The 26,163-nt window shown below is 35.8% G+C and overlaps 2 protein-coding genes across 9 annotated transcripts in view; one reads left to right on the plus strand and one right to left on the minus strand.

The window, feature by feature from the left end:
- The window catches only part of CEP128 (centrosomal protein 128), a gene marked incomplete at its 3' end in the record, with an annotated part of 432,096 nt that overhangs the window by 403,448 nt on the left and 2,485 nt on the right, over positions 1–26,163 (plus strand). For 3 of the 4 annotated variants that reach the window (XM_082451219.1, XM_082451220.1, XM_082451223.1), the window contains 3 exons: positions 5,708–5,785; positions 9,021–9,134; positions 21,323–21,431. In XM_082451219.1, the coding sequence (XP_082307345.1) occupies positions 5,708–5,785; positions 9,021–9,134; positions 21,323–21,431 (301 nt within the window). Of the gene's footprint in view, positions 1–5,707; positions 5,786–9,020; positions 9,135–21,322; positions 21,440–26,163 lie in introns of those variants that run through there. The other variant, XM_082451221.1, reaches the window with a different exon arrangement.
- The window catches only part of LOC309655771 (uncharacterized protein), a 119,703-nt gene that overhangs the window by 27,945 nt on the left and 65,595 nt on the right, over positions 1–26,163 (minus strand). For 3 of the 5 annotated variants that reach the window (XM_082451473.1, XM_082451472.1, XM_082451471.1), the window contains exons 3-4: positions 16,969–17,115; positions 4,632–4,718 (exon numbers count right to left, since the gene is read on the minus strand). In XM_082451473.1, the coding sequence (XP_082307599.1) occupies positions 4,632–4,718; positions 16,969–17,115 (234 nt within the window). The remainder of the gene's footprint in view (positions 1–4,631; positions 4,719–16,968; positions 17,116–26,163) is intronic. The other 2 variants (XR_014260974.1, XR_014260975.1) reach the window with 1 other exon arrangement.

The following is a 26,163-nucleotide window of genomic DNA, read 5'->3' on the forward strand; positions in this document are numbered from 1 at the left end:
AAAATGCACACATTTTTAAAATAAAAATATAGACACCATATCCTTTATTTATCATCCAAACCTCAAAACATATGATTTCAATAGCACTATAAGAAAATGGTGGCTGTTATATGTTAATAAGAAAATAAACATGTACATTTTTACAAAGAAAAGTATATTCTGTTTCGTAAGCTTTCTTTACAGGAGACAGGAATCTAAGAATTGCAGTGAAGCCCCTTCTAATTCCTAATAGCTGCTACTTATGTTGTCATACTATATTATTCAATTTCCCTCAAGTCTGAAGCAAAGGAACACCTAAAGAAAAATATACTGTGGACCAGTACAAACTGTTCAACCCCATAGCAGTTTGGTGTGTGTTGAAGAGTTTGGAATAGTAAAATTGCCAGCTGATTCATTGCCCCTTCCAACAGATATCTAAACACGCCTGCTGTAGGTACAAAAGCCATAAGTCCTAACAGACAGGATTTCTGAATTTCATTGTTGTTTCTGCCACTGGATCTTGCCCTTAGTCTAGAGAAAATAAATGAAATAGCAAACTTTTGCTTCTAGGTTCTTAATACAGAGGCCAAGATTCAGTGGGTTGATTAGAACACGGTAACTCTGCCTTTGTCTTTATGTGGCCAACATTTGTTGAAGCACCTCTTGTGGACAGATAGTGTGCTATCCTAGTGCTAAATGTTACAAAAAAAGAAAAGGGGGTATTAGTATCATAAAACTCAATCTCATACCTAATGTCCTCTAATCAACAGAAAGACTGTCCTGACCCCTTGTGTGTGTGTATATATTGGATGCATGGTCTTGAGCACAGACCCTTCAGCACTGGCAAGATGAAATTCTTCCTGGAATTCTTCCTTAAGACTTCTTTTTCCAGAAGCAAGCTCATCAAGGACATATCTTCAAAGTTCTAGCTGCTGAGAGTTGATAGCTAACAAGGGATTAGGAATTTACCTAAAGCAGGCGCTATTACACCCGCTGGTTGCTGTCCTTTTCAATTGGTGATTTGCCATGAAAATATTTATATAATAACACTGACATTTCTGCATTCAGACTGCTTGGATTTGCATACCAGTTTTGCCACCACATGACTGTGAGGAAGTTATTTACGCTTTGGTCCTCAGTTGTCTCATCTGTAAAATGGGGATAACCTTAGTATCTACATTATACAGTGGAATGAGGATTAAGAATTGTATTCAAAATTGAATTACATTTTTTTTTTAAATAATGTGAGTTATTTTTTTTTTTTAATTTATTTTTGGCTGTGTTGGGTCTTCGTTTCTGTGCGAGGGCTTTCTCCAGTTGTGGCAAGCAGGTGTCACTCTTCATCGTGGTGTGCGGGCCTCTCACTATCATGGCCTCTCTTGTTGCGGGGCACAGGCTCCAGATGCGCAGGCTCAGTAGTTGTGGCTCACGGGCCTAGTTGCTCCGTGGCATGTGGGATCTTCCCAGACCAGGGCTCGAACCCGTGTCCCCTGCATTGGCAGGCAGATTCTCAACCACTGCGCCACCAGGAAAGCCCTGAATTACATTTTTATAGTTAGTCTTTCATTATCCTACTAAACAGGATTAGGAGTAATTGATCATTTGCTTCCTAGGCCAGTGGAAGTCCAGCTCCTTAAGCCTCTGAGATAAAGCAAGTACTATAAACAGTGTATTGTATCAGTTCTTTATGAAACGGAGTCTTAATTGTGAATTTCTCTGTTTTCAAATTAGATATGAAATTTATTATCTTGTAACATTTTCAAAAGAGAAACACTCTTTAAACCCCCATGTGAATGTCCAATTTAGTTCTTCTAGAAAATTGATTTAAGAAAATTAAAGACAGGTTAAGCACCTGTCATTTCCTGGTGCCATTATTCATAAACTTGAGAAATTGTTCCCTTAATTCTACCAGTGGAGACTTATATGTGCCCTTTAATGCATTCAACCATGTAAGGCAGAAGTAATTAATCAACTTAAAAAATAAAAAGTTTCCCTGACTCTGCATGAGATATTTTGCCCTAGGAACTGGCATGCTATAGGTCCTCACGGCACCTTTAAAATCCAAGCAAGTTCCCTATTTAGACTTCCCATCTGCCATTAGTTCTTGTCTCTCTAGCACAGTTAGCTTTCGGGGAAAAGTGAACTTGAAATGCCACGTAATGTGACAAGACTCTAAGCACAGAATCCCAGCCAATCTCACATTAAAAAACAAAAAACGGAGTTTGAACGTGCATATGCATACTTTTAAGTCTATATGACAACGTGGTAGGTTTAAGCACACTAACAAGCATATAGAGGGAGAGAAGGCCAGAAAATAAATGTACTCCCCAAATACCACTTAATCATGAAATTATGAGACCTGAGGTGACTGCAGGCCTGGACTCATTATCTTCATTACTTTATGTCTTATTGTTGCAGATGCCTTAGAAATCTCAGCATCTGTACATGTAATTTCCTTAAAATAAATGCAATTAACTTTTTTCTTTGTATAATTCTTACATCTTTTACATATGCATATTCTCCCTCCAGTAAATTAAAAGTTCCTGCAGAAGAGAAAGTGTGCCATCTACGTCTTATGGATCTTTTTGTGGTATCTAGATATACATTTGGTGTTACTTAACTGACTAGAATATAAGGATGAAGAGAAGGACATGTGTACCACAAAGGATTTCTGATATTGAGCAAGATATTGAGAAACAATCCATAAATGGAATATAAAATAATCACAACTACAATAGATGAAGAGAAAGTATAAAGATGTTAATGGAGACGTGGGGGGTTAGGGGAGGGAAGTAGAAAAATAACCGGTTAAGAAAGAAGAAGCCAAGCAAATTTTTAAGGTTGAAGGTTTACTCAAAAAAAAGTAGCCATTTGAATATGTACCCCCAAAACATAATCAAATAGAATAAACCAGTATGTGTAAACATGCTAGGAAAAAACCTTTTTAATGCATCACCTGATTGATTGAAAATTTTAAGCAAAAATATTTGCATAACCTGCTAGCTTTACAGTAGGGAAAGAGATCATTTGCTTATTTTAAGATCAAAATGAGTATAACATATTTAACCCAGATTCAGAGGGTCACTTTTGAATGAAAAAAATTATGGGATGGAAAAAAAGGAAATAAAGTTTTAAAACTACAAGTTGTACCGAAACCATTGTTTATGAAGAAGATTTTATCCAATGCATAAAATTTTGCTTTAAAATCACCATGGCATTGATTTGGATTTTACTATTCAAGGGCCAATATAATTCTTGAGGAAAGCTATAATTTTACTATTTAAATGAATATAGCATATATGGTGATTAAAACTACTAGTTCTCCTAAATCTACACATTAGGGCCTATGTTAAGAAACATGCCATTTTTTTAATTGCAGTATAGTTGATTTACAATGTTGTGTTAATTTCTGCTGTATAGCAGTGACTCAGTTATACGTATATATACACATTCTTTTTTATATTCTTTTCCATTATGGTATATCTCAGGATATTGAATATAGTTCCCTGTGCTATACAGTAGGACCTTGTTGTTTATCCATTCTATGCATAAATAGTTTGCAACTACTGACCCCAACTTCCCAGTCCATCCCTCTCCACCCCCCACCCCATACCCCCAATCCCCAGCAACCACAAGCCTGTTCTCTATGTCTGTGAGTCTGTCTCTAAGAAACATGTTATTTTGATTAATCTTTCCTATTCATGAAATAATTAAATAAAGCTATTTAAAATGCATGGCAGTTTGAGTTGAGCACATGCCACAAAAAAGACTAACAGTGTAAGTGTTAAGCGGAAGGAACAAACTACTTGGAAGGAACAAAATACTAAGTCTTTTAAATGGAACTCGAAAAGGAAGTTTAAGTGGAACTTGAAAAGTTATGAATGTGAAGAAACAGCATGTACAACTTCCAATTTCAAAATGGCCAAAGTAAGGATGTTTCTACTACTCTCTCAAAAATCACATTAGAAGAATACAAATATGAAGAGATAGAAACAGTGGTTTACATGTTGACAACTAGAAGACAACTATAATGCCAAGTCAAAGAACATTGAAAGAAGAAGGGTAAAATGCCTCATAACAGAGGTGAAACCCAAATGCCTGTCAAGGGGATAACTATGGAAAGCAAATTTTATTCACCCTGTAGAATTTCTGAAAGGCTTTTGAGCTAGTGGTACCCTTTTATTGCAGAAGGAGAGGGTGGAAATGAGTACATTGAAAGTGTCTTCAGGGAAGAGTTAGACCCTCCACTGTGTCTCCATCCCTGCTCCTCCACAAACCCTGCAGGAGATGTAAGGATATGCTCTGGAGAAGCTCTGGATGGGAGGTGAAGACAGAGAACAGCATCAGGGTGAGAGAGGGATAGGAAGAGTAGATGAAAGTGAGTATACCAGATGATGAGAACACCAGTTCCTAACCCAGGCTAGTTCCAAAAAAATTGAACTCCCCTGAGAAAAAAACCCTGACGCACATATAATTTGGGGCCTCCTCCCACCAAAAAAAAGAAAAGAAAGCCATTTGACCATCTGATTAGCCTATTATTAAATTACATAATTCTCAGGTATTATTTGTAATAAATTCTATGCTATGCATTGGTAGCTAACAAACCATGAAATCTTATGGCTTAGCACCATAAAAGTTGATTTTTCACTCACATTAAGTCCAATATGGTGGGCGGCTCTCCTCTATCCTGTAGCTCTGCCATCCGGAATATGTGGCCTCCAGGGTCCTTATGGCAGGGTCTGAGGTGGAAAAGGGAACACACAGACTCTTAACTGTCTCAGTCCAGAAGTGACACATGTCACTTTCATTCATAATCTATTGTGCAGAACCGTTCACGTGGGAGATGTAGGGGAGTACGTGGAATAGTGGGTGGTCACTAACTTCTTGACAGCTCTGTGCAAACTTACATCCAGGTTCTTGCAGGACACTTGCTTCCCATGCGCAGCCCTAGGGTTTATTTTTTATTTCATTGAATAATTACAATTCGTTTTAAATGTAAAAGCTAATATCTGTGTGCCTACCCTGTGACAGGACTAAGAATACAGAGGTGTATATGGTATAGTCTCTGGTCTCAAGGTTAGAATAACCTAACCTCTTAGTTCAACATCTGCTTTGAAATAATTTTCAGAGCATTGCCTCTTAGTGGTTATATCAGTATGTGTAAATCAGTGACTAGCTAATCAAAGACTGTAGAAGTTAGTGATTTGTAATCAACGGGACCTTGTGTCCCTGTCGCACATATTTAATTTCAGATTATTTCTTCCAAGTCTTTTGAGAACTACTCTTTTCCTTTTTAACTAAAATTATTGTTGAGAGCTCTTTTCTTCTTTATAATGGCAACATGTGAGGCTCCATAGATAAGTAACTGCAAATTCATCTATTTCTCAGTATTACCTTATGATTTATTTCTGATGTTCACTGAAGCAGGTTTGTAAATTAATATGAAATTCTCTATAGAAAGTTTGATAGTATATCAGTTGCAAGCAGTTATCTAGGAGGAGCTTTATATTCAAATCAGTCTTGCAAATGCATATCATATTCTTCTTGAAAAAATTCTTTCTGATTTAGAAAGATACATTTATCTTAGACATACTATTTGTTATTTGACTCTCTAAATCTACAGCTTGAACTGCTTATACCAATGGTACAACTGATTTTTAGTACTTGGATTCTGAAAGTATTAATCAATTTTTCATAATGTTTGCTTGCCTTGTGTTTTCTTTTCTAGAGTACCCGAGTGGCCTTAGACCATCTGGAGTCTGTGCCTGAGAAACTGAGCCTACTAGAAGATTTCAAAGGCTTCAGAGTGAGAAAGAGTTGGCTTTTCTCTTTCAGTATTTTTATCTGAGTGAGAACACTTGACATCTTCCTGATGTGCAAAGAAAATTGTAGGGAGGGAGGAAAGACCAAAAAACATTGGGGACCCTTAACACTCAATCTTATCAGAGCTTATTGACATTTCTGAAGCCAGCATCGAAAATAATGGAACTTACATATTCGCACAATATAGGAAAATAGAGGCTTTTACCCTATTACCAGAAGCTCTTTTGGCCCCCTAAAGCTTTAACTATAATTTAGAAAAACCTAAGAATTGAAAGGAATTACATATTCCTTTTAATTCTTTTAAAAGAATTAAATGACTTTTTTGATAAACAATTTTAATTTATGAATTATCTTCTTTTTTTAAATTATAAATTTCCAGAGTACTGTTTGTCTTAGAGGTACAGTAGTGCACAGGTTATCCCTGTACTACAATATATGAATTCAGATCCACATAGAATTTTAGATTTTATATCCAATGCTGTTTATTGATAGAACTCTAACCACAAAGGATTTTATTATCAAGCCAGTTAATTACATGTCGGGATTTACCTACTGTAAATATAACCCTGACACCCAGTCCTGCCAGACAAGGTCCAGGCCAGACAGCACATGTCCCCATAGGGATGCATATGTTAATGGACAGTTTTAGTGATTTGTAATTTCTTGACCCTGTATGAACAAACAAAGATGAGAGTTTCTCTTTGAAAGCCATTTAACTGTTTATTTCACGTTAGCTCTAAAATATAACTTATATATAGATTCTGCTTAACTCTAACATATTATTTGAGGATATAGTGAGTAAGAAATATAACCAGATCATGCCATGTTGATTTATTAGAGGTACCGATATGCTGTAACTTTCAAGGTCTACCCTATCTTAAAATTTCATTAAGTGTATTTTGCTAGTTCAGTAACTAAACATTTTTGAGTGGGATCTAGGGTTGAGCTGACACATCTAGAAATCTAGAATATCACTTATAGAATAAAGCCAAGTGTTTCTAGTATATTTTACTAAAGTTTTAATTCTTTCTCATGATTTAATTGCATATTTGCAGTCTAAATCGCTATCAAAGAATTATGAAACCAGTGTTCAAGAAGATGTAATTTCTTTTCACCCTTATATGACCCGATGTGGAAAGCAGACAATATATTACACCCATGTCCTTTCCAGTTTTTTCTTCTTTAGCTAATAGAAGTTATCTAAGTGAATGAAGGGCAAGCACCAGAAGGTATTAGAAACAAGTGGCATTTGCCATTGAAAAACTAATGCCTGTCTTACACCAGCATAAAAAAAATAAAGTTTAACCTCCAGTGACAGCTCATTTTTCCCCCAGTGGTCTACATTAAACAGAATGTTCATAAGAGTAGTTTAAAAGTTGTGTTCTCTACTATTGCCAAAAATGTTTTATTATTTTTCATCTTATAGGCTAGTGATTATCTACAAATCTAGCTTATATGTGCGCACACTCACATAGGAAGGTGCCTATATAGTGAAACTTTTAGGGACAGTGTTTTTCAAAATTCAGAATTGTACTTTCCAGTATTAGTCATTATAATTGAAACCTTTACCTTTAAAAGGGAAAGGAGTTCGTTAGCAAGTATTATACACTGCCATGTGGCAGGCAGTAGCTAAGTACTTTACATTACATTTCTTCAAATCCTCAGAGACACCCTATAGATTGGCATTATTTTCCCCCATTTTACAGCTCAGGAAACTGAGGTTTGGGGTATGTAAATTAGAGAAATCTATGATCTACTTCTCTGTGTTTACAGCAAAGCCCACCTGCTTTGCCCTACTGCCTGTAGCTTGAAACCCATTCTATATGTACTCTAAAGCCATATGTATGATTAAAAAGAGGTCATGTAATCAATTTAATGAAAACAACTAAACATAGCCTTAAATAAAAATACGTGAAGCCTTTAGGTTATTAGACATAGATTATATTTTTCAAAACCCCTAAACTTTCTAAAATTCAGTATGCTGTTAACAAGAGTTCAAAGACCTAAGTTCTGGTCTATGCTCATGCACCAGACAAAATCACTTAATATCTCAGGGAATATTTCCTCATCCATAAAATATGAGAGACTTGAACAATATTATCTCTGTTGTTCCTCCTCACACCGGCATCACTAGCATATATGTGAAAATGCATTTCACATATTCTTTTGGCAATACTGTAGTCTATGACTCTTAAGTATGAATACAGACCTCAACTTATTTAGATGGTTTTGACTTTATTCTTATTTAAAGGTGTCATAGTCTGTCTCATTTTTTTCCCCCTTATTTTGAAAGAAGTGGTTCAACTCCACAATCCTACATTTAAACATTACATATTTGATATGGAGGAGAGGGAATAGCATTGGGTTCCAAGCCCAATCTGCCACAAATTGCCTAGCCTTGGACAGGTCATTCTTAAGTTACCTGGGCTGTAACTTTTTTTTTTTTTTTTTAATAAAAATGAGAAATTTGGAATTCTAATACCCCTTCCAGTTTGAACATTCAAAAAGTTCTGTGGGGCTATTTGGGGAACTAAATCCCATAGGTGATTTTTCTTACATATGAAAATCAGTTGCCCTAATTCTATTCTAATTTCTCCCTAATTCATAATAGAAATGTCTAAATAACTGGCGGTGGTGACTTATTTGCTGTGTTCTATCCTCTCTCCCCAGAATGAAGGAAAAATAGAAAGGAAGGAAGGCAGGCCCTGGAAATTTTTTCTGTCTTAATTTATAACCTGAATTTTTTTATGCTTTTGAGGGCAGATGAGCTATCCTTAGGTTTAAAAATCTGCGTGATGTAATAGTTAAAAGTCAGAATGTTGAACAAAGAGAATATTTTGATGCCAAGTACTATTCCAAGGGATAGTATATAACATCCCAAAGTGGCATGGTATCATTAAGTTCCATCTTTGGACAACTCACTGTTAATTAAACCTTTTTCCCTTCCTTCAACTAAAGGAAGGAAGTCATTTCAGATTGGCCTGGGGACTAGCAGTGAAAAGAAATGCTAATAACCAATGTGGGACCCTGTTTTTATTTTCATGATAGCATCCAAAGTGATCGTTTTCTTCTTTATCCTTGGGAACCTATGATTTCTCTCTATATCTCTCTAAACGGCTATAATGATTAATCATCTACGTATCAAAACTTTCTTATTTTAATTTCAAGCACTGGTTTTTCTTTCATCTACCAGTTTAGACCCTTTGTTGTTTTTGCAGGGTTCGCGCAGTTTATCTGACAGAATTGACGGGAGATATTCTAAGTACAGAGTTCACAGAGAGTCTCTTCAGCAGCGCCTGGATGACACCAAGTACAGAATCCAAAGCTTCAAAGTAATGCCCTTTATATACACTTTCAGTCTTTGGGCGTTATTCATGTTTATGGCTACAGCTTTCTAAGCAGCTGCTGTAGGTTTTGTGTAAGGGTACTACTTATAAAAGAAATTTCTTGATGTAGGAGATAGATTTTCAATTCTGTAGAAGTAGAGAATAAAAATCCAAAGACTGTGTTTATAACTTTCTACCTGAGAACTCATCTTTAAGTTTATGCCATTGTTACTTAATATGTTGTTTGTCTATGGGAATTGATGCTGCTTAAGAAATCCTGAGCCAGGAAACCTCTGGTCTCTAGAATGGTCAGAGGCTTAGTGTGGATGGTGGCCCCCCTCAATACGTAAGTCCAACTACTCTCGGTGCTGAAGTCCCCAGTAGGTGAAGTAACATATAGTATTGCATAGCGTTGGCAGTTACAGTCATTCCTTTCATAAGAATAAGAACTCCATATTACTACTTCAGCCTATGGTTCACTAGTGTGGAACCAACATAGGAGACTGGGAAGATCTGACCATATTGACAAAAAGCCTACCATTCCCTAGAGTCTGTCCAAGATCCATGTGGGGTATGGGTGACTTTAAACTCATTTGACCCTGAGGTTATTAGCCTAGAGCAGGGCTTCTTAAACCCAGCATTAGTGACATTCATGCCAGGTAATTCTTTGTCGTAGAGGCTGTCCTACGCATTGTGGGATGTTTAGCACCATCCCTAAGAATCTACTTACTAGATACCAGTAGCATTCCCCATCCCGAGTTGTGGCATCTAAATGTGTCTCCAGATATTGCCAAACATCCCCTAGAGCAGCGGTCCCCAAACTTTTTGGCACCAGGGACCAGTTTCGTGGAAGACAGTTTTTCCACGGACAGGGCAGGGGGTGGGGGGGAGTGAGGGATGGTTCAGGCGGCAATGCGAGTGATGGGGAGCGATGGGGAGCGGCTGATGAAGCTTCACTTGCTCGCCCGCCGCTCACCTCCTGCTGTGCGGCCCGGTTCCTAACAGGCCATGGATCAGTACCAGTCCACAGCCCAGGGGTTGGGGACCCCTGCCCTAGAGGGCAAAATTGCCCCCCATCGAGAACACTGACCTAGAGAGAATCCATCTATATTCTAATGTACACTCCAAGTCGATTTAGAAAATAAAAAAAACTAAAGGTTCTTTTGGCTCTTTTATATATTCTTACAAACTTCAATATATATGAATATTCATTACACTGTATATATTCACTTATTTCAGCCAAATATAATTATTTTTAAGATGCTTCTTGCCTCCTCTGAATATAATTGGATAGAATGCTCTGTGGATATAAAGACAGTATTCATTTACATAAGTCCTCCCTAGCATGCTTAAAATGAGCACTTCACTTCCCCATCTCAAACAAAAATTTAACACAATTATGCCATGTTATTTATACCCTTATTGTAAAGAGGGCATCCTGTGGCTTTGTGCTTTTTTACCTTTGCTTTTTATATTGGTATTATTTACTATAGTAGTGACCTTGTTGTCTCATATGGTGAATTTTAAATTGTCTTCCAACATTCTCATCAGGTCCCATATACTCAAGCATTTCTCCACCACTGAGAGGAGTGCCACTAACTTTAAACAGAAGTGAAAGGCTTAGGTAACAAGAGCAAATAATAGTAATGACTCATTATTGAGCATATATTAGAACAAACTACATAAAATTGCTCTTTTTGCATGTGTCTTATGCTTTATGTGCATTACCTCATTTAATCCTCACAGCAACCCTGTCAGTTGGCACCATTATTTTTCCTTTTTTACCATTGAAGAAAACAAAGTTATAGAGCAGTTAAGTGGTTGAATCAGGGTTCAAACCTAAATCTGCCTGGCTTCAAGAATCTATATCCTTGAGCACCAGGCTATTATAGCATAAATTTGTACCTGATATTCCTTAATTTTTTTAGAAGTCACCAAATGTAGGGACTATATCTTTAATAAATAAAAGTCAGTTGTCTCCAAAAGTACATAAACACATTATATGCCTCTTAATTCAATAGAGGTCTGGATGCAAATGAAGCATTTAAAACATTACTTCCCAATACAGTTAGATCCGGTATTAGGTAAGTCAGTGCTGTCTAGTGGCACCCAAATTGCTATAAATCAATACAATTTCCATAACAGCATATGGCAAAGCTATGAATGTTTAACACATTCAGCAACTAATCTCATTGGCGTTCTCTTTAAAATTACATTTGCAGCTGAAGAGGAAATCAAGCCTGGTTTGTGAGGCCAACACTTATCAAAATGAGAAATAAGGTAGAAAATTTTGCAAATAGGCAGTACAAATATAAGGAAGAGCCACAAAGCACATTTTGTGATGACATTGTCCCACATTAATACTAAACATTTTTAAATGTTAATCCATTTTACTGATGAATATGTAGGTTACTATCATGTGTAGCAGATGTCTGGCCTGAAATAATGTAGTGATCTAACGTAAAACTCATGAGAATATCACATCTTTTGTAGTCATTGTTGAGAAAAATGCGAGAATGCATTTTTGTGAATTGTAGATACCAATGATCATTTGCTTATATGCTTTTTATGAAAATAAGTTATTTATCAAGAATGAGAGGGGAGGCAGCTTCAAAAGAAACATGAGTTCATATGGGCAGTGGAAAAGTTGTTAATTTCTTGGCTTCGTGGATAATCAGAAAAGCTACCTCTGATTAACTATTGACATCTTGAAGAAAATAATAAGAGGCATTAAGACTCTTTCTATCAAGGGATAAGGTGTCCCATTTACTACATCAGTTTCATAAGACGTTATTTCAGCAGCTCTTCTGTCATATTTTGCTAGGACAGAGTTCAAAGAAAAGGCTGTTGAGTTCATTGGTTCTACTATAAACTGTGGTTCCAGGAAATCAGTTACTGTAGGATTCAGTTTAATGCAACAGACATAGACTATACAGATACTATATTGCAAAAGCACTGCACTACCTGTTGGAGGTGGAAGTGGCAGGATGTATAAACATGCAGAAGGCATGGTCTTCAAGTTGGGAGTAGTAATCTAGTCATCTTAATCCTTATAGACAATTCTTGCACAGTTGTTTTAGAGCACAGTTTGGCAAACTACCGCCCATGGGCCAACTCTCGCCTGCTGACTGCTTTTGTAAGTAAAGTTTTATTGGAATACAGCCACATTTATTTATTCACGTGTTGTCTGTGACTGCTTTCATACTCAGTGGCAGAGTTGAGTAGTTGCAACAGAAACTGTATGGCCCACAAAACCTAATATATTTATTATCAAGCCCTCTACGGGAAAAGTTTGCCAATTCCTGGTCTAGAGAAAGGAGAAATTACCAATCTACTCTTACTTCCTTTACACATTATGTAAAATATTCTCTTTTCTTTCTTTACCAAAACATACTACCCAAGCTCTTTATAAAGTCATAATACTATCCATTCATTCAACAAATATTTATTGAGTTTCAGCTATGTGCCAGGAACTTTATAGGCCCGTGGGAATCATGTCCGTGAACAAAACAAAGATCCCTGCTTTTTAGAGCTTCTGTTCTAATTGTGAGATGTTCAAGTTTGTTCTTGTTGTTGTTGTTAAATACAACATTCAGCAAACCTTTACTGAGTTTACATTGTGTATAAAGCGCTGTGCTGGAAGCCAGAGAGGATGATGGCATAGTAAGGAGAGCCATTATCAGTCCTTAGGAACTCAGAGTCTTCACACAGACAACTGTAGGACAAAGGAGAAAGGGGTACATGCTGTAAGGGTGACCCAAAAAAACTGCAGTGGGAGTTCAGAGAAGAAAGATGCTCTCAAGTCTTGAAAAGAGGCTTGTGATGACAAGGTACAGGGAAAAGGATCACTATTAGCACTACAGTTGTAGACCCCTGACTGTATTACTGTTGGCAGACAAATAACTGTTGGACTAGCAGAACTATGTTGGCAGCTGGCTGCTCTCATGTTGTTGCTGATGTCAGAAGGCAGTGAGACATCCAATATGGCAGCACTGCTGGTGGAGGGGAAGTGTAGCAGAAAGTGTACAAGTCAGGTTCTCTTTCAATCCAGAAAGAGAACCATCTCCTGCTGTTTACTCCCATGGCAATCACCAGGACCAAATGATCAGATTTCTAGAAACCTATTGAGATTTTTAGGAGGACCAATGTCCACAACTGCTGAGAGCATAATGTAATATTGTACTAAGCTTACCAAGTTAACTGGTCAAAGCCTGATCTAAAAGTTTAAATTTAGAATTCAATTCAAAGCTGAATCTGACCCAAACTGTCTCTGTGTAGACAACAGAAGCATTTCACAGCTTCTCGTTCGTTCGGCCTAACTGGGTTTCTGTAGGACATACAGACTTCCTTGCTGTCCCAGCTGTTTCAAATAGAACAGAATGTTCAAAAGTCAGCCAATAACACAGCATTGCTAATCTGAATTCATGAAAGAGCATGGTTTTGTCCAAGATATTCGCATTTGCTACCTGCCCTTTCTGCTCTCTACCCATGCTAAATATATGGTTTTAATTAGCAGTGGATTTTTTAGTAAAATCACAAAAGGCATATTTTGTTCCCATCCTTCCTCCTCCTGAAAAGAAAATCATGATTTTCAATTTCTAGTAGAAGAGTTAGTATGCAATTTCTTTTTAAAGAAGCAGATGTTTTACAGGATAAGATGAGGTAGGTGAGGAAGTGTTGATAATGGCTTTCAGCACAGGTTATGAAGGCAGAGTTTGCCGAAGCCCTTTGTCATATTTGTTCAATGTAAGCATGTGTATGCTATAAGAATGTGCTTTGCTCCTGGAAGCTATTTCTCCCTCCTTGAATCTCTCCGTGGTTTGTTTATGCTTTGCTCATAGCAATTAATGGCTGTTAGCACTTTCTTTCTAAGGTCAGCTATTTCTGTACATATCTTAAATCTTCTACAATTGTAGCTTCTGAAGCATGCAATGCATAACTCCTCGTGCAATTCAAGACTGTAGATGATTTTTATTTAATGACTACTAAAATATATCACCAGTGTATTATTCAGATAATTTTACAAATATTGCTTGGGAACAGTAGTAGCAATCATGGGGGAATTTGAGGGAGCTTTAACCCCAGAATACCCCAGTTATCTCACTTATAACCACCTCTTTCCATGCTTTGTTAAGAAATCCCATGTAATCTCCTACGTAAATATAACTCCATGCTTCCCCCAACCCCAAGCAATTTTGCCATCCTTTAAGCCTCTCCTATATAGAGATTTAGGGTGCAAGGCTAATCTTTAAGTTAACATAAAAGAAATAGTAAGATAACTATAGGTAAATACTGAAATCTGGGAAATGCTATTCTACTGGATTGTATGATTTTTGAGGGTAGACACTGTCTGCCTTATCTTCGGCTCCAGAATACACAATTCATGCTAAATTGGTGATTAAACTTTCTTTTTTCTAACTTTAGCCTTTTATGGAATTCTAACAAAAATTTAATTGCTGTTTTTCCAGTAATCCTTAGATGACACATCTGAAACCTCGTAGGCAATCAAATCATGCTGAACTCTGAAGCAATTTTTATGCTTTTGAAGTGATCCAGCCATAATATTTAACTAGTTGATTACATCTTGCTCTTTAAAAGTTAAACAAAAGGTTGCCAAATGAGTTGGTATTTTTCTTTGGTATAAAACCTGAAAATAGCAATGGATCAAAAGTGCTTATTTAGGAGTCAACATGGGTACTTAGATGAGCACATTTTTTTAACTCTACCAAACCCAGTTCCCCTAACAAGCCACATGCTTTCTTCACCTTTCCCAATAATTTACTCGACAAGAACATTAAGAAAGATTATGAAGGAGTTTAACTATAAAGATACCATTGTTAATCCTGTCGAATTCAAAAGTCTAGATAGGAATACTAGATACATAAGGAATACCAATTAAATGTCTTATTAGCTTTTAAATAAACATGTTATAACGTATTCATCCAAACAATCACTGTTTCCTTTGACATAGTCACTTTAAGAGAGGAAGCACTGATTCCAGTGAGGCACCATCATTATAAAATATCTCTGCATCTCTGCTTTTGTTTCTTAAGTCACTGACACCTTCTTGAGTATCCTTGTTTATGGCAAATTTCTACCCACTACGAATATATTCAGTTTCTGAAAATGGCTTAAAGTCATGTAGAGCCAAGTCCAAAATGAGTAAAAAGACAAAACAAAACAAAAACTGAGTATGATCTTTTTCATTAGTGAGTCACTAGTAATATTAAATTTTATACCATAAAATAATCAATTGCATAAAGGTAAATTTATCAAATGGCCTGATCTAATACGGTATTTTCATGAGTCTGTTCCTGAGACTGGCTTCATGTTTATAGTATTATGGTATAAATTTGGAAAAGATAGTTTGCATAGTTAGATGTACTGGTTGTTCAGTGGTTCTGCTCGGGTAGATTAGAATTAGAAAACGTTAGTGCTGAGAAATCTTAGGAGATGATCTGGTCCAGTGCCCTCATTTCCTTATATGAAGAAACTGAGAATGTGAGAGTGACAGTCTCCTTCTTCCCAACTTCCACATAGCAAACTTTCATTTCTGTACTTTGGTCAAGAATAATTATATATGATCATTATTGAGTTCCTTAATGCAAATGGCACTGTGCTAAATTGTGGAATGTTGGGATGGGTAGGTAGAAAGAGGTGATCAAAGCCCCACCCTCATGGAGGTAAAACGCTATATAATAGCAGCCATGCAGATTGAGTTAAGGAGGGCAGACTTTAAGTAAACTGTCCAGATTGAAGTTTCAAATAGGAATAAAGTTTACTGAGGAAGAGGTTAAGCTTTTTCGAGCACTGATGGAGAATTGGGAATTAAGAGTGGGGAACAGTGCATTGTTAAGCTAGAGACAAATTCAGGATAACATTTCTGCCACAGATTCAGAAACACATAAGTGTTTTTTCCTTTTCTCTGGGGGAAGAGTTGGATAAATTAAAATTTAAAAAAAATTAAATGCATCATTTGTCTTATAAACTTTGAACTTACAGTATTTCTGAGAGAAAAATACTTGGTGGGCATCATTAAATATTAATCATTAGAGATCAGTTTAGCAAAAAGATTTAGTTGGGTTGGAACAACTTTTAAGAAACCAATTACAATGTGGGTTATGAAAGAGAAGTGGAAGAAACCCAGGGAAAATATTAGAAAATGCAAGTTCCTTCACCCAGTGGAATTTTTGCAGGGAATTCTGGCTAAATAGCTTGTTGAGACTTAAGACAGAAATAAAAATAGGTCCCTGTGCTAAGGATATAAGAGTTGGCAAAAAGCAAAAGCTAGGATTATTAAAATTGCAAAGAATCTTCCTTTTTAACCAGTACTTCCTTTTTAATATTTAACTATTTAATTGAAAAACAGGTAGGAATTAGAAAGAAACAGTCATCTTATGGTCACCCTGTAAACTTTACTTAGATAGAAATTCCACAAGTTAAATATCAATGTATAATTGGAGAATATGAAGATATTGTTTTCATATTCTGATATGTTGATTGTTCAAAGGGATCGTGGAATATTTTTCTTTTAGTATGTTCTTTCAGGGTTCATTTCATTAGTTATCTTTCAAGGTAGCATTGGGGATTCTGACAGTCTTTTGAAGACTTAGAAAATTTGGGAACTTAAAGACATACAGCTGACCCTTGAACAGCTCGGGAGTTAGGGGCACCGACCCTCCATGCAGTGGAAAATCCGACTTGTAGTCAGCCCTCCGCATCCACAGTTCCCCATCCACATTTCCACATCCTTGGGTTCAACCAATAGCAGATCATGTAGAACTATAGTATTTACTATTGAAAAAAAATCTGTGTTTAAGTAGACACACACAGTTCAAACCTGTGTTGTTCAAGGGTCAACTGTTCATTGAGTCCCAGGTGTATTCCAATAGCTACTTTAGAATGAGTTGACATGGGCCAACTAGAAGCAGAGCCGTGGATCTGGCTATTATAGTTCAGATGTGCCATACTAAAGGCCTGTGTGGAGCTGGAAGATACACAGATAGAAGGGAGAATTATGCTTTCAATCAATGCTAGAAATCTCCACTTAATCGTGGTTCCTATATAGAATGTGAAAGAGAAAAGCGTAATATATGGTTTCCCGCTAAGAGATGCTTAGTTGATTATGGGCCAGTAAGAGAAAGGAAAAAATAAGGAAAAGCAAACACTCACATTTTGCCCATTGACACCTGGGCTGAGAAAGACAGTGAGAAAGAACAGGAGTGGAGGCGTAAGTCTGGGCGTCTTGCTGAATGAAGCAGATGACGCAATGACAGCCTCAAAATGTGCCTCCCAGAGGAAGGATGAAGTACACAGGATAGTCAAATCCTATTCGCTCTTCCCAAGGTATGGTTTTAAATTTCTAAAACAAAATCAACTGGCATCAAAGCATAGATTATATCTTTTCTGTTACCAGAAAAAGAACCACTTATATTTTTAATTATACAACCAGTTTCTTGGCATATGACAGTTAAAAATATGGCATATTTAGGAAATACAGAAAAAATTAACAAGAAAATAAATAATACAACAAATATTGTTAAAAACCTATTTGCGTAATTTAAGGGTGTATGTTTCCCAGCTCTTACTTATAAATATCTTTTTATATTGAAATCACCATTTGTTGATAATTTTATTTCCTCCTTTTTTCATGTAACATTGTATATATGTGGGAATTTTCTTTATCATCGTCATTATTATCACTATGGTTCTACCATACTTTATTTTCCTGATCTCCTATTGTTGGAAATTTAAGGTTAATTTCAGCTTTTTGCTATTATAAGTAGTCACTTGATGAACATCTTGGTATAAAAATCTTTGTCCATATTTTTAATTTATTAACCTAATATAGATGCCTAGAACTAGAACTACTGGATGACACATTTTAAGGCTGTTTACTTGTACCCATTTTATCTAAGTTGTCTAATACATTGGCAGAGTTGTTCAAAATATTTCCTAATTACCTTCTTAATGTCTATAGACGTTCTAGTAATATTCCTCTTTCATTCTTAATATTGGCAATTTATATCTTCCCTCTTTTTTTCTTAATTAATCTCAGTAGAGGTTTTAAAATTTTATTAATCTTAAAAAGTATAACAGTATGGGTTTCATTTTTTCACTACTTTTGTGCTTTCTATTTAATTGATCTTTGCTCTTATCTTTATTATTTCCTTCCTTTTACTTAATGTAGGTTTAATTTGCTCTTCGTTTTCTAGTTTCTTAAGGTGGAAACTTGGATTATCAATTTGAGACATTTCTTCTTTTGTAATATACACGTTTAATGTTATACATTTCCCTCCAAACTGTTTTAACTGATTCTCACAAATTTTGATAAATTATGCTTTTCTTTTCATATAGTTAAAATATTTTCTCATTTTTCTTTTGATCTCTACCTTGACCCACCCATGAGTTATTTAGAAGTATGTTCTTTAATTTCTAAATTTTGGGGAATTTTTCAGATATCCTTCTGTTTTTGATTTCTTCTTTCACCCCATGTGGTTAGATGGCATCCTTTGTATAATTTCAGTCATCTTAAACTTATTGAGATTTGTTTTATCACCCAGCATGTAGTCTGTTTTGGAGAATGTTGGATGTGTGCTTGAAAAATACTTGTAATCAGCTGTTTTGGGGTAGAGTATTCTATAAATGTCAATTAGGTCTAGCTGGCCAGTACTGTTGTTCAAGTCTTCTTTATGTTTACTGGTTTTCTGCCTACTGTTTTATCAGTTACTGAGAGAGGAATGTTGAAATATCCAACTATAATTATGGTTTTGTCTATTTTTTCCTTATAGTTCTATCAGTTTTGCTTCATATATTTTTGGCACTGTGTTAATATGTACATACAATTTAGGACTGTATCCCTTTCCCTTAAAATTGTTGACTTATTCAACCACTCACATTTCTTTTTTTTCATATATAGAAAATGAGGAAGTTTAATACAGTCGACCTTTGAACAACACAGGTTTGAACTGCATATGTCCAATTACATGCAGATTTTTTTTTCAATAGTAAATACTACAGTACTACACAATCCACAGTTGGTTGACTCCATAGTTGCAGAACCATGGATACAGAGGACCAACTATAATCCACATATATATATGTGGATTTTTGACTGCACAGAGGGTCAGTGTTCCTAACCCCTGCGTTGTTCAAGCGTCAACTGCATATCCTTTCCTTTCCAGCAATCCTATAATGAATGACTGCCAGTTTCTTATGAAATTCTCATAATTAGTGAAAACTATAAATCACTTGGTTAAAAACCACAGGGCCTTCATCTTAAATGAACCTAAACTCCGTTTTGGTACATGAAAACTGATGATCTTAAGTCATTTTAGGATTATGTCCATGCTTTTAGCTCAGAATAAATGTCTTTTACAGACGTGTATGTGAGTTTGCGTGTGTGTGTGCACGTATACACACACACACACACGTGTTCTTTTTTGGCCTTTCTTTTGCGTTTGCATACATATATATGTGACAAAGAAATAAAATATAAACTTGGTACTTAGTGCAGAGAACGACAACTAATTCATCAGATAGTCATGCTACATGAGGCCTTACTGTTTTGAAGAATCTGTTTAGGCCACCTAACCAGCAGTTGTTTCATCTAGAATCTTTGGCACCATTCTTGATCCCTTCCTCTCCCTTGACCCCGCAGTCATCCTCAAGCACAGTCTTTTAACTGGTATTCCCACTTCTACATTTGTGCTGTTTCAGTCTGTTTTCCACAAAGAGGCCAGAGTAATCTTTGAGAAACACAAATCAAAGCATGTCATTCCTCTCCTCAAAACCCTTGATTGCCTTCCGAGTGTACTTAAGTAAAAAAAACCCCGCATCCAAATCCCACCTCTGGATCTCATTGTAACCACTTCCCCAGGCTCAGTGTGCCTAAGCCATGGGCTTTCCTTCAGTTCTTCAAACACACCAAACTCTTTCTTACCTTATTAGCACCTTCACACGAGTCTAGAGCACCACTCCCTGACCACCCTCCTGCTCCCCCTTACCTCCCACTTTTCCGTCCTCCACCTATGAGTTTTCACCTGGCTAATCCATTGATTCATACTCAGCATTCAAATTATTGCCTTAAATATCACCTACCAGAGGAAACTTCTCTGGATCCCAAATCTAAATGTAGTTCTGCCTATTATTTCCCATTCTTCTTCTTATAGCTCTTATCATAGTTTTTAACTATATTGTGTTTTGTATAGTTTGTTTAATGCCTTTCTCTCCTACAATCCTGAATATTTCATGATCATATACGCCAAAGTTTTATTTGCTCTTTGACCAGCACGTAGTAGGTGCCAAATAAACGACTGTTGAATAAAGGAATGAGTGCAAGAAAGAAAAAATGAAGTGTAGTAAATAATTAGAAAACATTTAAGAGAAAAATATTGCAATTTTTAATCAAGTAAACGTATCTTAAAGCACCTGTTTTTTAACCTATTTAATTAGTAAAATTATTCAAAGATATAATTTCCTAATTCCCTTTTTCAGCTAAGATTTGGGGAAAAGGACACATTCATACAGTCCATGAGGACAGGGACCTTTTCTGCATTCATTTTGGTTTATGTGTTAAATATTTGTTGAATGAGTATTTGTATAATCATTATGGAAATCAGTCTAGGTAAATGTATTTAAAAACATCAGATTGTTTTTATTGACCCCGTATTTCCACCCAAGAATTTGTCATAAGGAATAGTCCTAAATATGGGAAAGGTTATGTATTTAAAGGTATTTCTCATAGTGTTATTTATAGGAGTAAAACATTGGAAACCACCTAAATGCCCAGAAGAGTAATACTTGAGTAAAGCATGGTATATTCACTAGACAGTATATGAGTAACATAAAGCTGAAGGTTAATGACTTTTTAAATGTTTATATTATTAAATGTAAATAAATAACACAGAGTTTTACAACAATATTTACAAATCTTATCCACAGGAAAAAAAAGACTGGAAAGAAATATGTCATGCTGTTATGGCTACAGATGATTTCTTTCTCTCTCTCTTTTTTTTCATATTTTTCTTTAACATCCATGTATTTTATTTTTTACGAGGATTATAATTATATTAAATTGTGGTGTGACATAGCTGGTATCTTGAGGTTCAATTTTATTTTCAGTACATTTAAGTGAATCCCAAGCCTTACATTTTTCAATGATTTGAACTGAAATGCTGTGCTTTCTCTTTTAGGATGACAGAAACTTTGCTGAAAGTTCCCACGCTCGTGGGTTAGATCAGTCATCCTCTTGGCAGGATCACAGTTGCTTCCTGTCTAGTCCACAGTTTTCACACTTGAACTGTAAGTAATGATGTCCTGTACCAGTTTTTAAATTGGATTTAAGAAAATGCAACTCATGGAAAGATTAAAGCATAAGGCCAGTACATGATAGTAATATTCATGTTGTAAGTTTGAAAAAATTTTCATTATGAATCATACAAATAATACCCAAGTACATTTATAATATTACCCAACTTACTAAAAATACACGGAATCGCTTCTTTTTAGACCTTACACTTCTCATAAAAACGGAAAATGAATTACCCAAGGTAATAATCTTAATTAAGCAAATTTTTTTTGGCCTGGAGATTGCTAGTAACTATGGATGAGTGGGGTAAGGAAGTTAGATGGTATTGTAATAAAATTCAAGTCATCAAAAAGTAGAAAATCTTTGCATAGAACTGTTCAAAAATATCTAATTTTGTACAAAGAATAAGGATATGAAAACTATTATTGTCCGATTTCATTCTGTGAATAATACAGTGTAAATGTAGATAAAATGTCACACACATTAACGAAGTGCGAGTCTGTTGACTCAGGATACCATCTCCCACCACTTATGCTTCACCTTGGATGTAATGTCCTTAAAGAAGCCTTCAGAACTCACAGTTTTAAGTATGGTTTCTGTTATGAGTGCCCACAAAGCATTACAATTTTCCTTTAAAACCTTTCTCATACTAATTATGGAATTATTTGCTATTTGAGTGACATTTTGTTTACTGATTCTTCTCTTCACCGAAGAGTGAACTCCATGATGTTAGGAGTGATGTCTGTTTTATGCACCACTGTTTCCTCAGCATCCTATATAGAACTTGGCACATAGTAAAGCCTCAATTAATATTAGATGAATGAGTGTATGAGTTTTTTATTTCAAGTCCACTTTTATCCAATCCATTTGGGACTCAAATGTTAATAGATTCTTAGTTAGATAACCATTTAGCTCTTCAGTTTTCCGTGGACATAGAGTCTGTACATTCAATTTGACAATGCTGTCATTTAAAAAAACTAGTTGCTATAAAATAAAGTATCAAAATTAGCCACAAGGAAGTAGGTCAAATCCAAAAATGATAACTCTCATTTTTGCTGATTTATATTCATGGATTCATCAAATAAATATTTATTGGTTTCTGATAAATAGTTTGGCTTCCATTATATCATGATTATTTTATTGCAAAAGCTAAGCATTTTCCCTTTCCTGTCCTAACCATTTTACCAAGTGATTCTATACATTTTCATAAACCCTCTGCTATTCTAATCTGGCAGTCACCCTTCAATTTGGATCATATCTCAGGTTGGTTACTGTACCTCAGAATGTGATATACACATAGGACAAAATTTTTATTTTTCATATTAAGCAATGGAAAAATTTCCTCACGTCTGTTTGATGTATGTAAGCATGGAAGAGGAGGAGGGTGGGGACAGAGCACCATCATACATCGTGGTATCCCATCCATTAAGGCATTTAAGAGCCTGGAAATAAACAGCACCATGATATGAGCACAGAGGTCATTGTTCTACTGGTATTGAATTTTGCCATTATGACTTTCATAAGGCTCCCTAGAAAGGTACCTAGAAGAAAGTGGTTAGAAGACATTAAGGGGAAAACATGAAATTTTTTAGAATTTTATTTAATATTGTGACAGGCAATAAAAGAAACTGTATTCAGCTTTTCATTCAGTAACATTTCATGACTAGCCCTGGTCATTTCTCTAAGATATAGTACTCATAGGCTGCCGTAAGTTTCTATATAAATACACTGGCTCAAAAAGAAATAAAGTTAAATAAGAATAGGAAAAAATATCATTGAGAACATAATTTGGATAAGAAAATACTTATTATAGTCTATATTGTACAATCTGACTGAAAATTTAGCTTAGAAAGTAAACCTCTTTATTAATTTATTGATAAATTATTTATTTATTTACACATAGTTTTACTGTTCTTTTTGACAAGTTTGTTTTATGATTTTCCTCCCATACCTACCTCCGTGTTTTTAAGGATACTTTAAAGTTTAATCATAGGTACCTATTGTTAATAATTTTAAGTGATTTAATAAACTTATTTTTAGAAATAATGTTTATTCTTATTTGCTTTTCTGATGAACCTTGACTTTTCTGTATCTTTTTCATGATGTAGTATTTTTGGAAGTGAATTAGAATCACCCTGAATACTTCTCCTTTTTTGTAGCACAAACACTTTCAGCTTAGTTATAGAAACTGTCCTGTAATTTTTCTTGAACCTTCAAAATTAAAAAGGAGATCTGTCAAGATCAACAAAGAGAAAAATGGAGCCTACAGTAATTTGATAATACAGGGGATGGAAGATATCTTAAAAATATCATTAATGCCCTCAGAGAAATGAGAAAACAGTACATTTAGTAAAAATATGAGCAAGATGCTATGAAAAAGGAACACAGGATAAGAGGTCTCAGAAATTTAAAATATAAACTAGAAAGTTTATAACTTTAAAAAGTTATAAAAAAGTTATAAACTAGGAAAGAAAGTTATAAAGAAAGTTATAAACTAGGAAAACAAAGTTGAGAAACGTACAAACAAAGTAGAAGATAAGGAAAAAGAAAGAATGGGACAATAAGAGAGAAAAGATAAGATATTCAGAAAATCAATACAAGAAGGACAGTACCTGATTAGTGAGAGTCCTGGGATGAGAGACCAAAGAAAACAGAACCAAGGCCAGAAGTGGGGTGGATGATGAGGGCTCACCCAACAAACAGCTGTTGCACATCTTTTGTGGGAGCACATCCAAGAAAGGGAGGTAAATATTTTCAGTTTTTGTATTTCTGAGAATGGGTTTCTTCCATTCACACTTGACTGAGACTTTGGCTGGCTATAAAATTCTAGGTTAAAAAGGACTTTTCTAAAAAGAGAAAAAAAAAAAAAAAAAAGGACTTTTCTAAGTCATTGCAGAATCATCTTCCAAAATCCAGTGTTGCTGTTGAAAAACCTTATGTCTTTTTGTTTTGACTCCCATTCCTTTGACGTGATCATTTTCACCACCACTGCCCCCTCTCACCCCTGGCAACTTTTAGGATTGTCTCTTTAACCCAAGTGAGTTTTGTGATGATATGCCTCCCTGTGGGTCTTGTTTTATTGAGTTTTCTAACTATTTGCTGGGACAGGGTTGGCGGGGGGGGGGGGGGGCTTTTAATCTGGACACTCATATTCTTTAGTTCTCTCATAGTGAAGGAAGAAAGAAAAGATTCCATCAGGAGAATCTTTAGGAAATAAACAAAAAACTGATAGATTATGTGATTCATTTGAGTGCTTAGAAAAACTACTAATAGACATATTAGTGTAGGTATAACTGAGCTATTAGAAACAATTAAGAATGGTTATGAAGAGTAAATAAAAAAACAAAAATTAAAATTAATTTATTAATGAATTTTAATAAATAATCAATTAATAACTCCAGGAAAAAATGAGCAAGAAAAGAAACATTTGTCATAGTAGACCTATTAGGTTTGTGTGAGCCATATTTACACAGTCATAATAATGTAAATACTACTGACATAACTACAAGTCCAGATGTAACTATATAGGGAGGATGGGATGAGGGAAAGTGGATGGGTGTGGATAAGTCTAAAAATGATAAATCAGAAAATAGCAATATCAGCTTTTTCTTTCAAAAACTGAAGCAAATACAGAAAATAAAGCTAAAAGGGTTGATTGTGGTTGACTCTGGGAAGCAGGAGTGTGGCACCGGGAGGGATGGGGCAAGAGACTGCTGTCTTTCTATGTAGCCCTTTGGTGCTATTTGATATGTGTATGTATGTACGCTTTGGCTAAAAAGGAATCTTACAAAAATAAAACGCTCCTGAGAAAACCCCAGCTTTTATGTCTGACCAGCGAGTGCTGGATTTTCTTAACCTCTGAATGAAGCATGAAAGCTGGTGGGTGGAGTTTAGAGCAGCTGAGGCCTGTATGGAGACCTGGGGAGTGACTGAGGTGCTGAGGCAGACATGAGTTTATGAGCCCACAGAACAGGCTGCTTCTTACTCAGGTTGGGATTGGTACTGGAGGAGACCCTTTTGTCTGTGCTGTTGACGCTAAGGCACTCATTCTGCTGACTTAGGTGCCCTGTCAAAACTGTGACCAAACGAAAGTGTAGAATCACTGACCACGGAAAAAACAAAGGAAATGGGAAAATACTGCATAATTTGTGGTCTCTGAAATGATCCAGCATTAATGAAAGTTTGTTTTAAGTAGTAATTTATGTCAGCTTTGTGTAGTTCAGGTCAGTTCAAGAAAAGGTAGATTCGTCCTGCCAGGAAGAAGGGAAGAAATATATAAATTGTAAGTTTATATTACCATTGGAAATAGGAACACAGAAATCCATTATTTAGAGCTGTGATTACTACCAAATTTATCCTGGCTGGCTGGAAGCTGTGGCCATGATTCAGGACACTCTTTTAGGAGGCTTGGATTCTATTACCTGCGGCCTGTAGACAGTGGGGGCTTAGTAAGAGAGACTCATAATGCCAGCTTTTGAAACTGTCATTTTTACTTTTTATAAGTAGTGACTGACCACTGGTCTCCATGTATAGCTCCTTTTAGGCTAAAGGAACACAACTCAGGACAGGGCCTTCACTCCTGGGGCCCGGACCAGACTGGGTTTGAGTGAAGTCTGGAGTAAACCGATGACTCCTCGAAATGTCGAGTTCTTTGAGATTCAGACGCTAAATGTTTGTGGAGTCGGTATCTATAAACTCAATTTAAAAAATAAATGCAGATGGCAA

Source organism: Balaenoptera physalus (assembly GCF_965194825.1).
Source record: "Balaenoptera physalus genome assembly, chromosome: 2".
Taxonomy (NCBI): domain Eukaryota; kingdom Metazoa; phylum Chordata; class Mammalia; order Artiodactyla; family Balaenopteridae; genus Balaenoptera; species Balaenoptera physalus.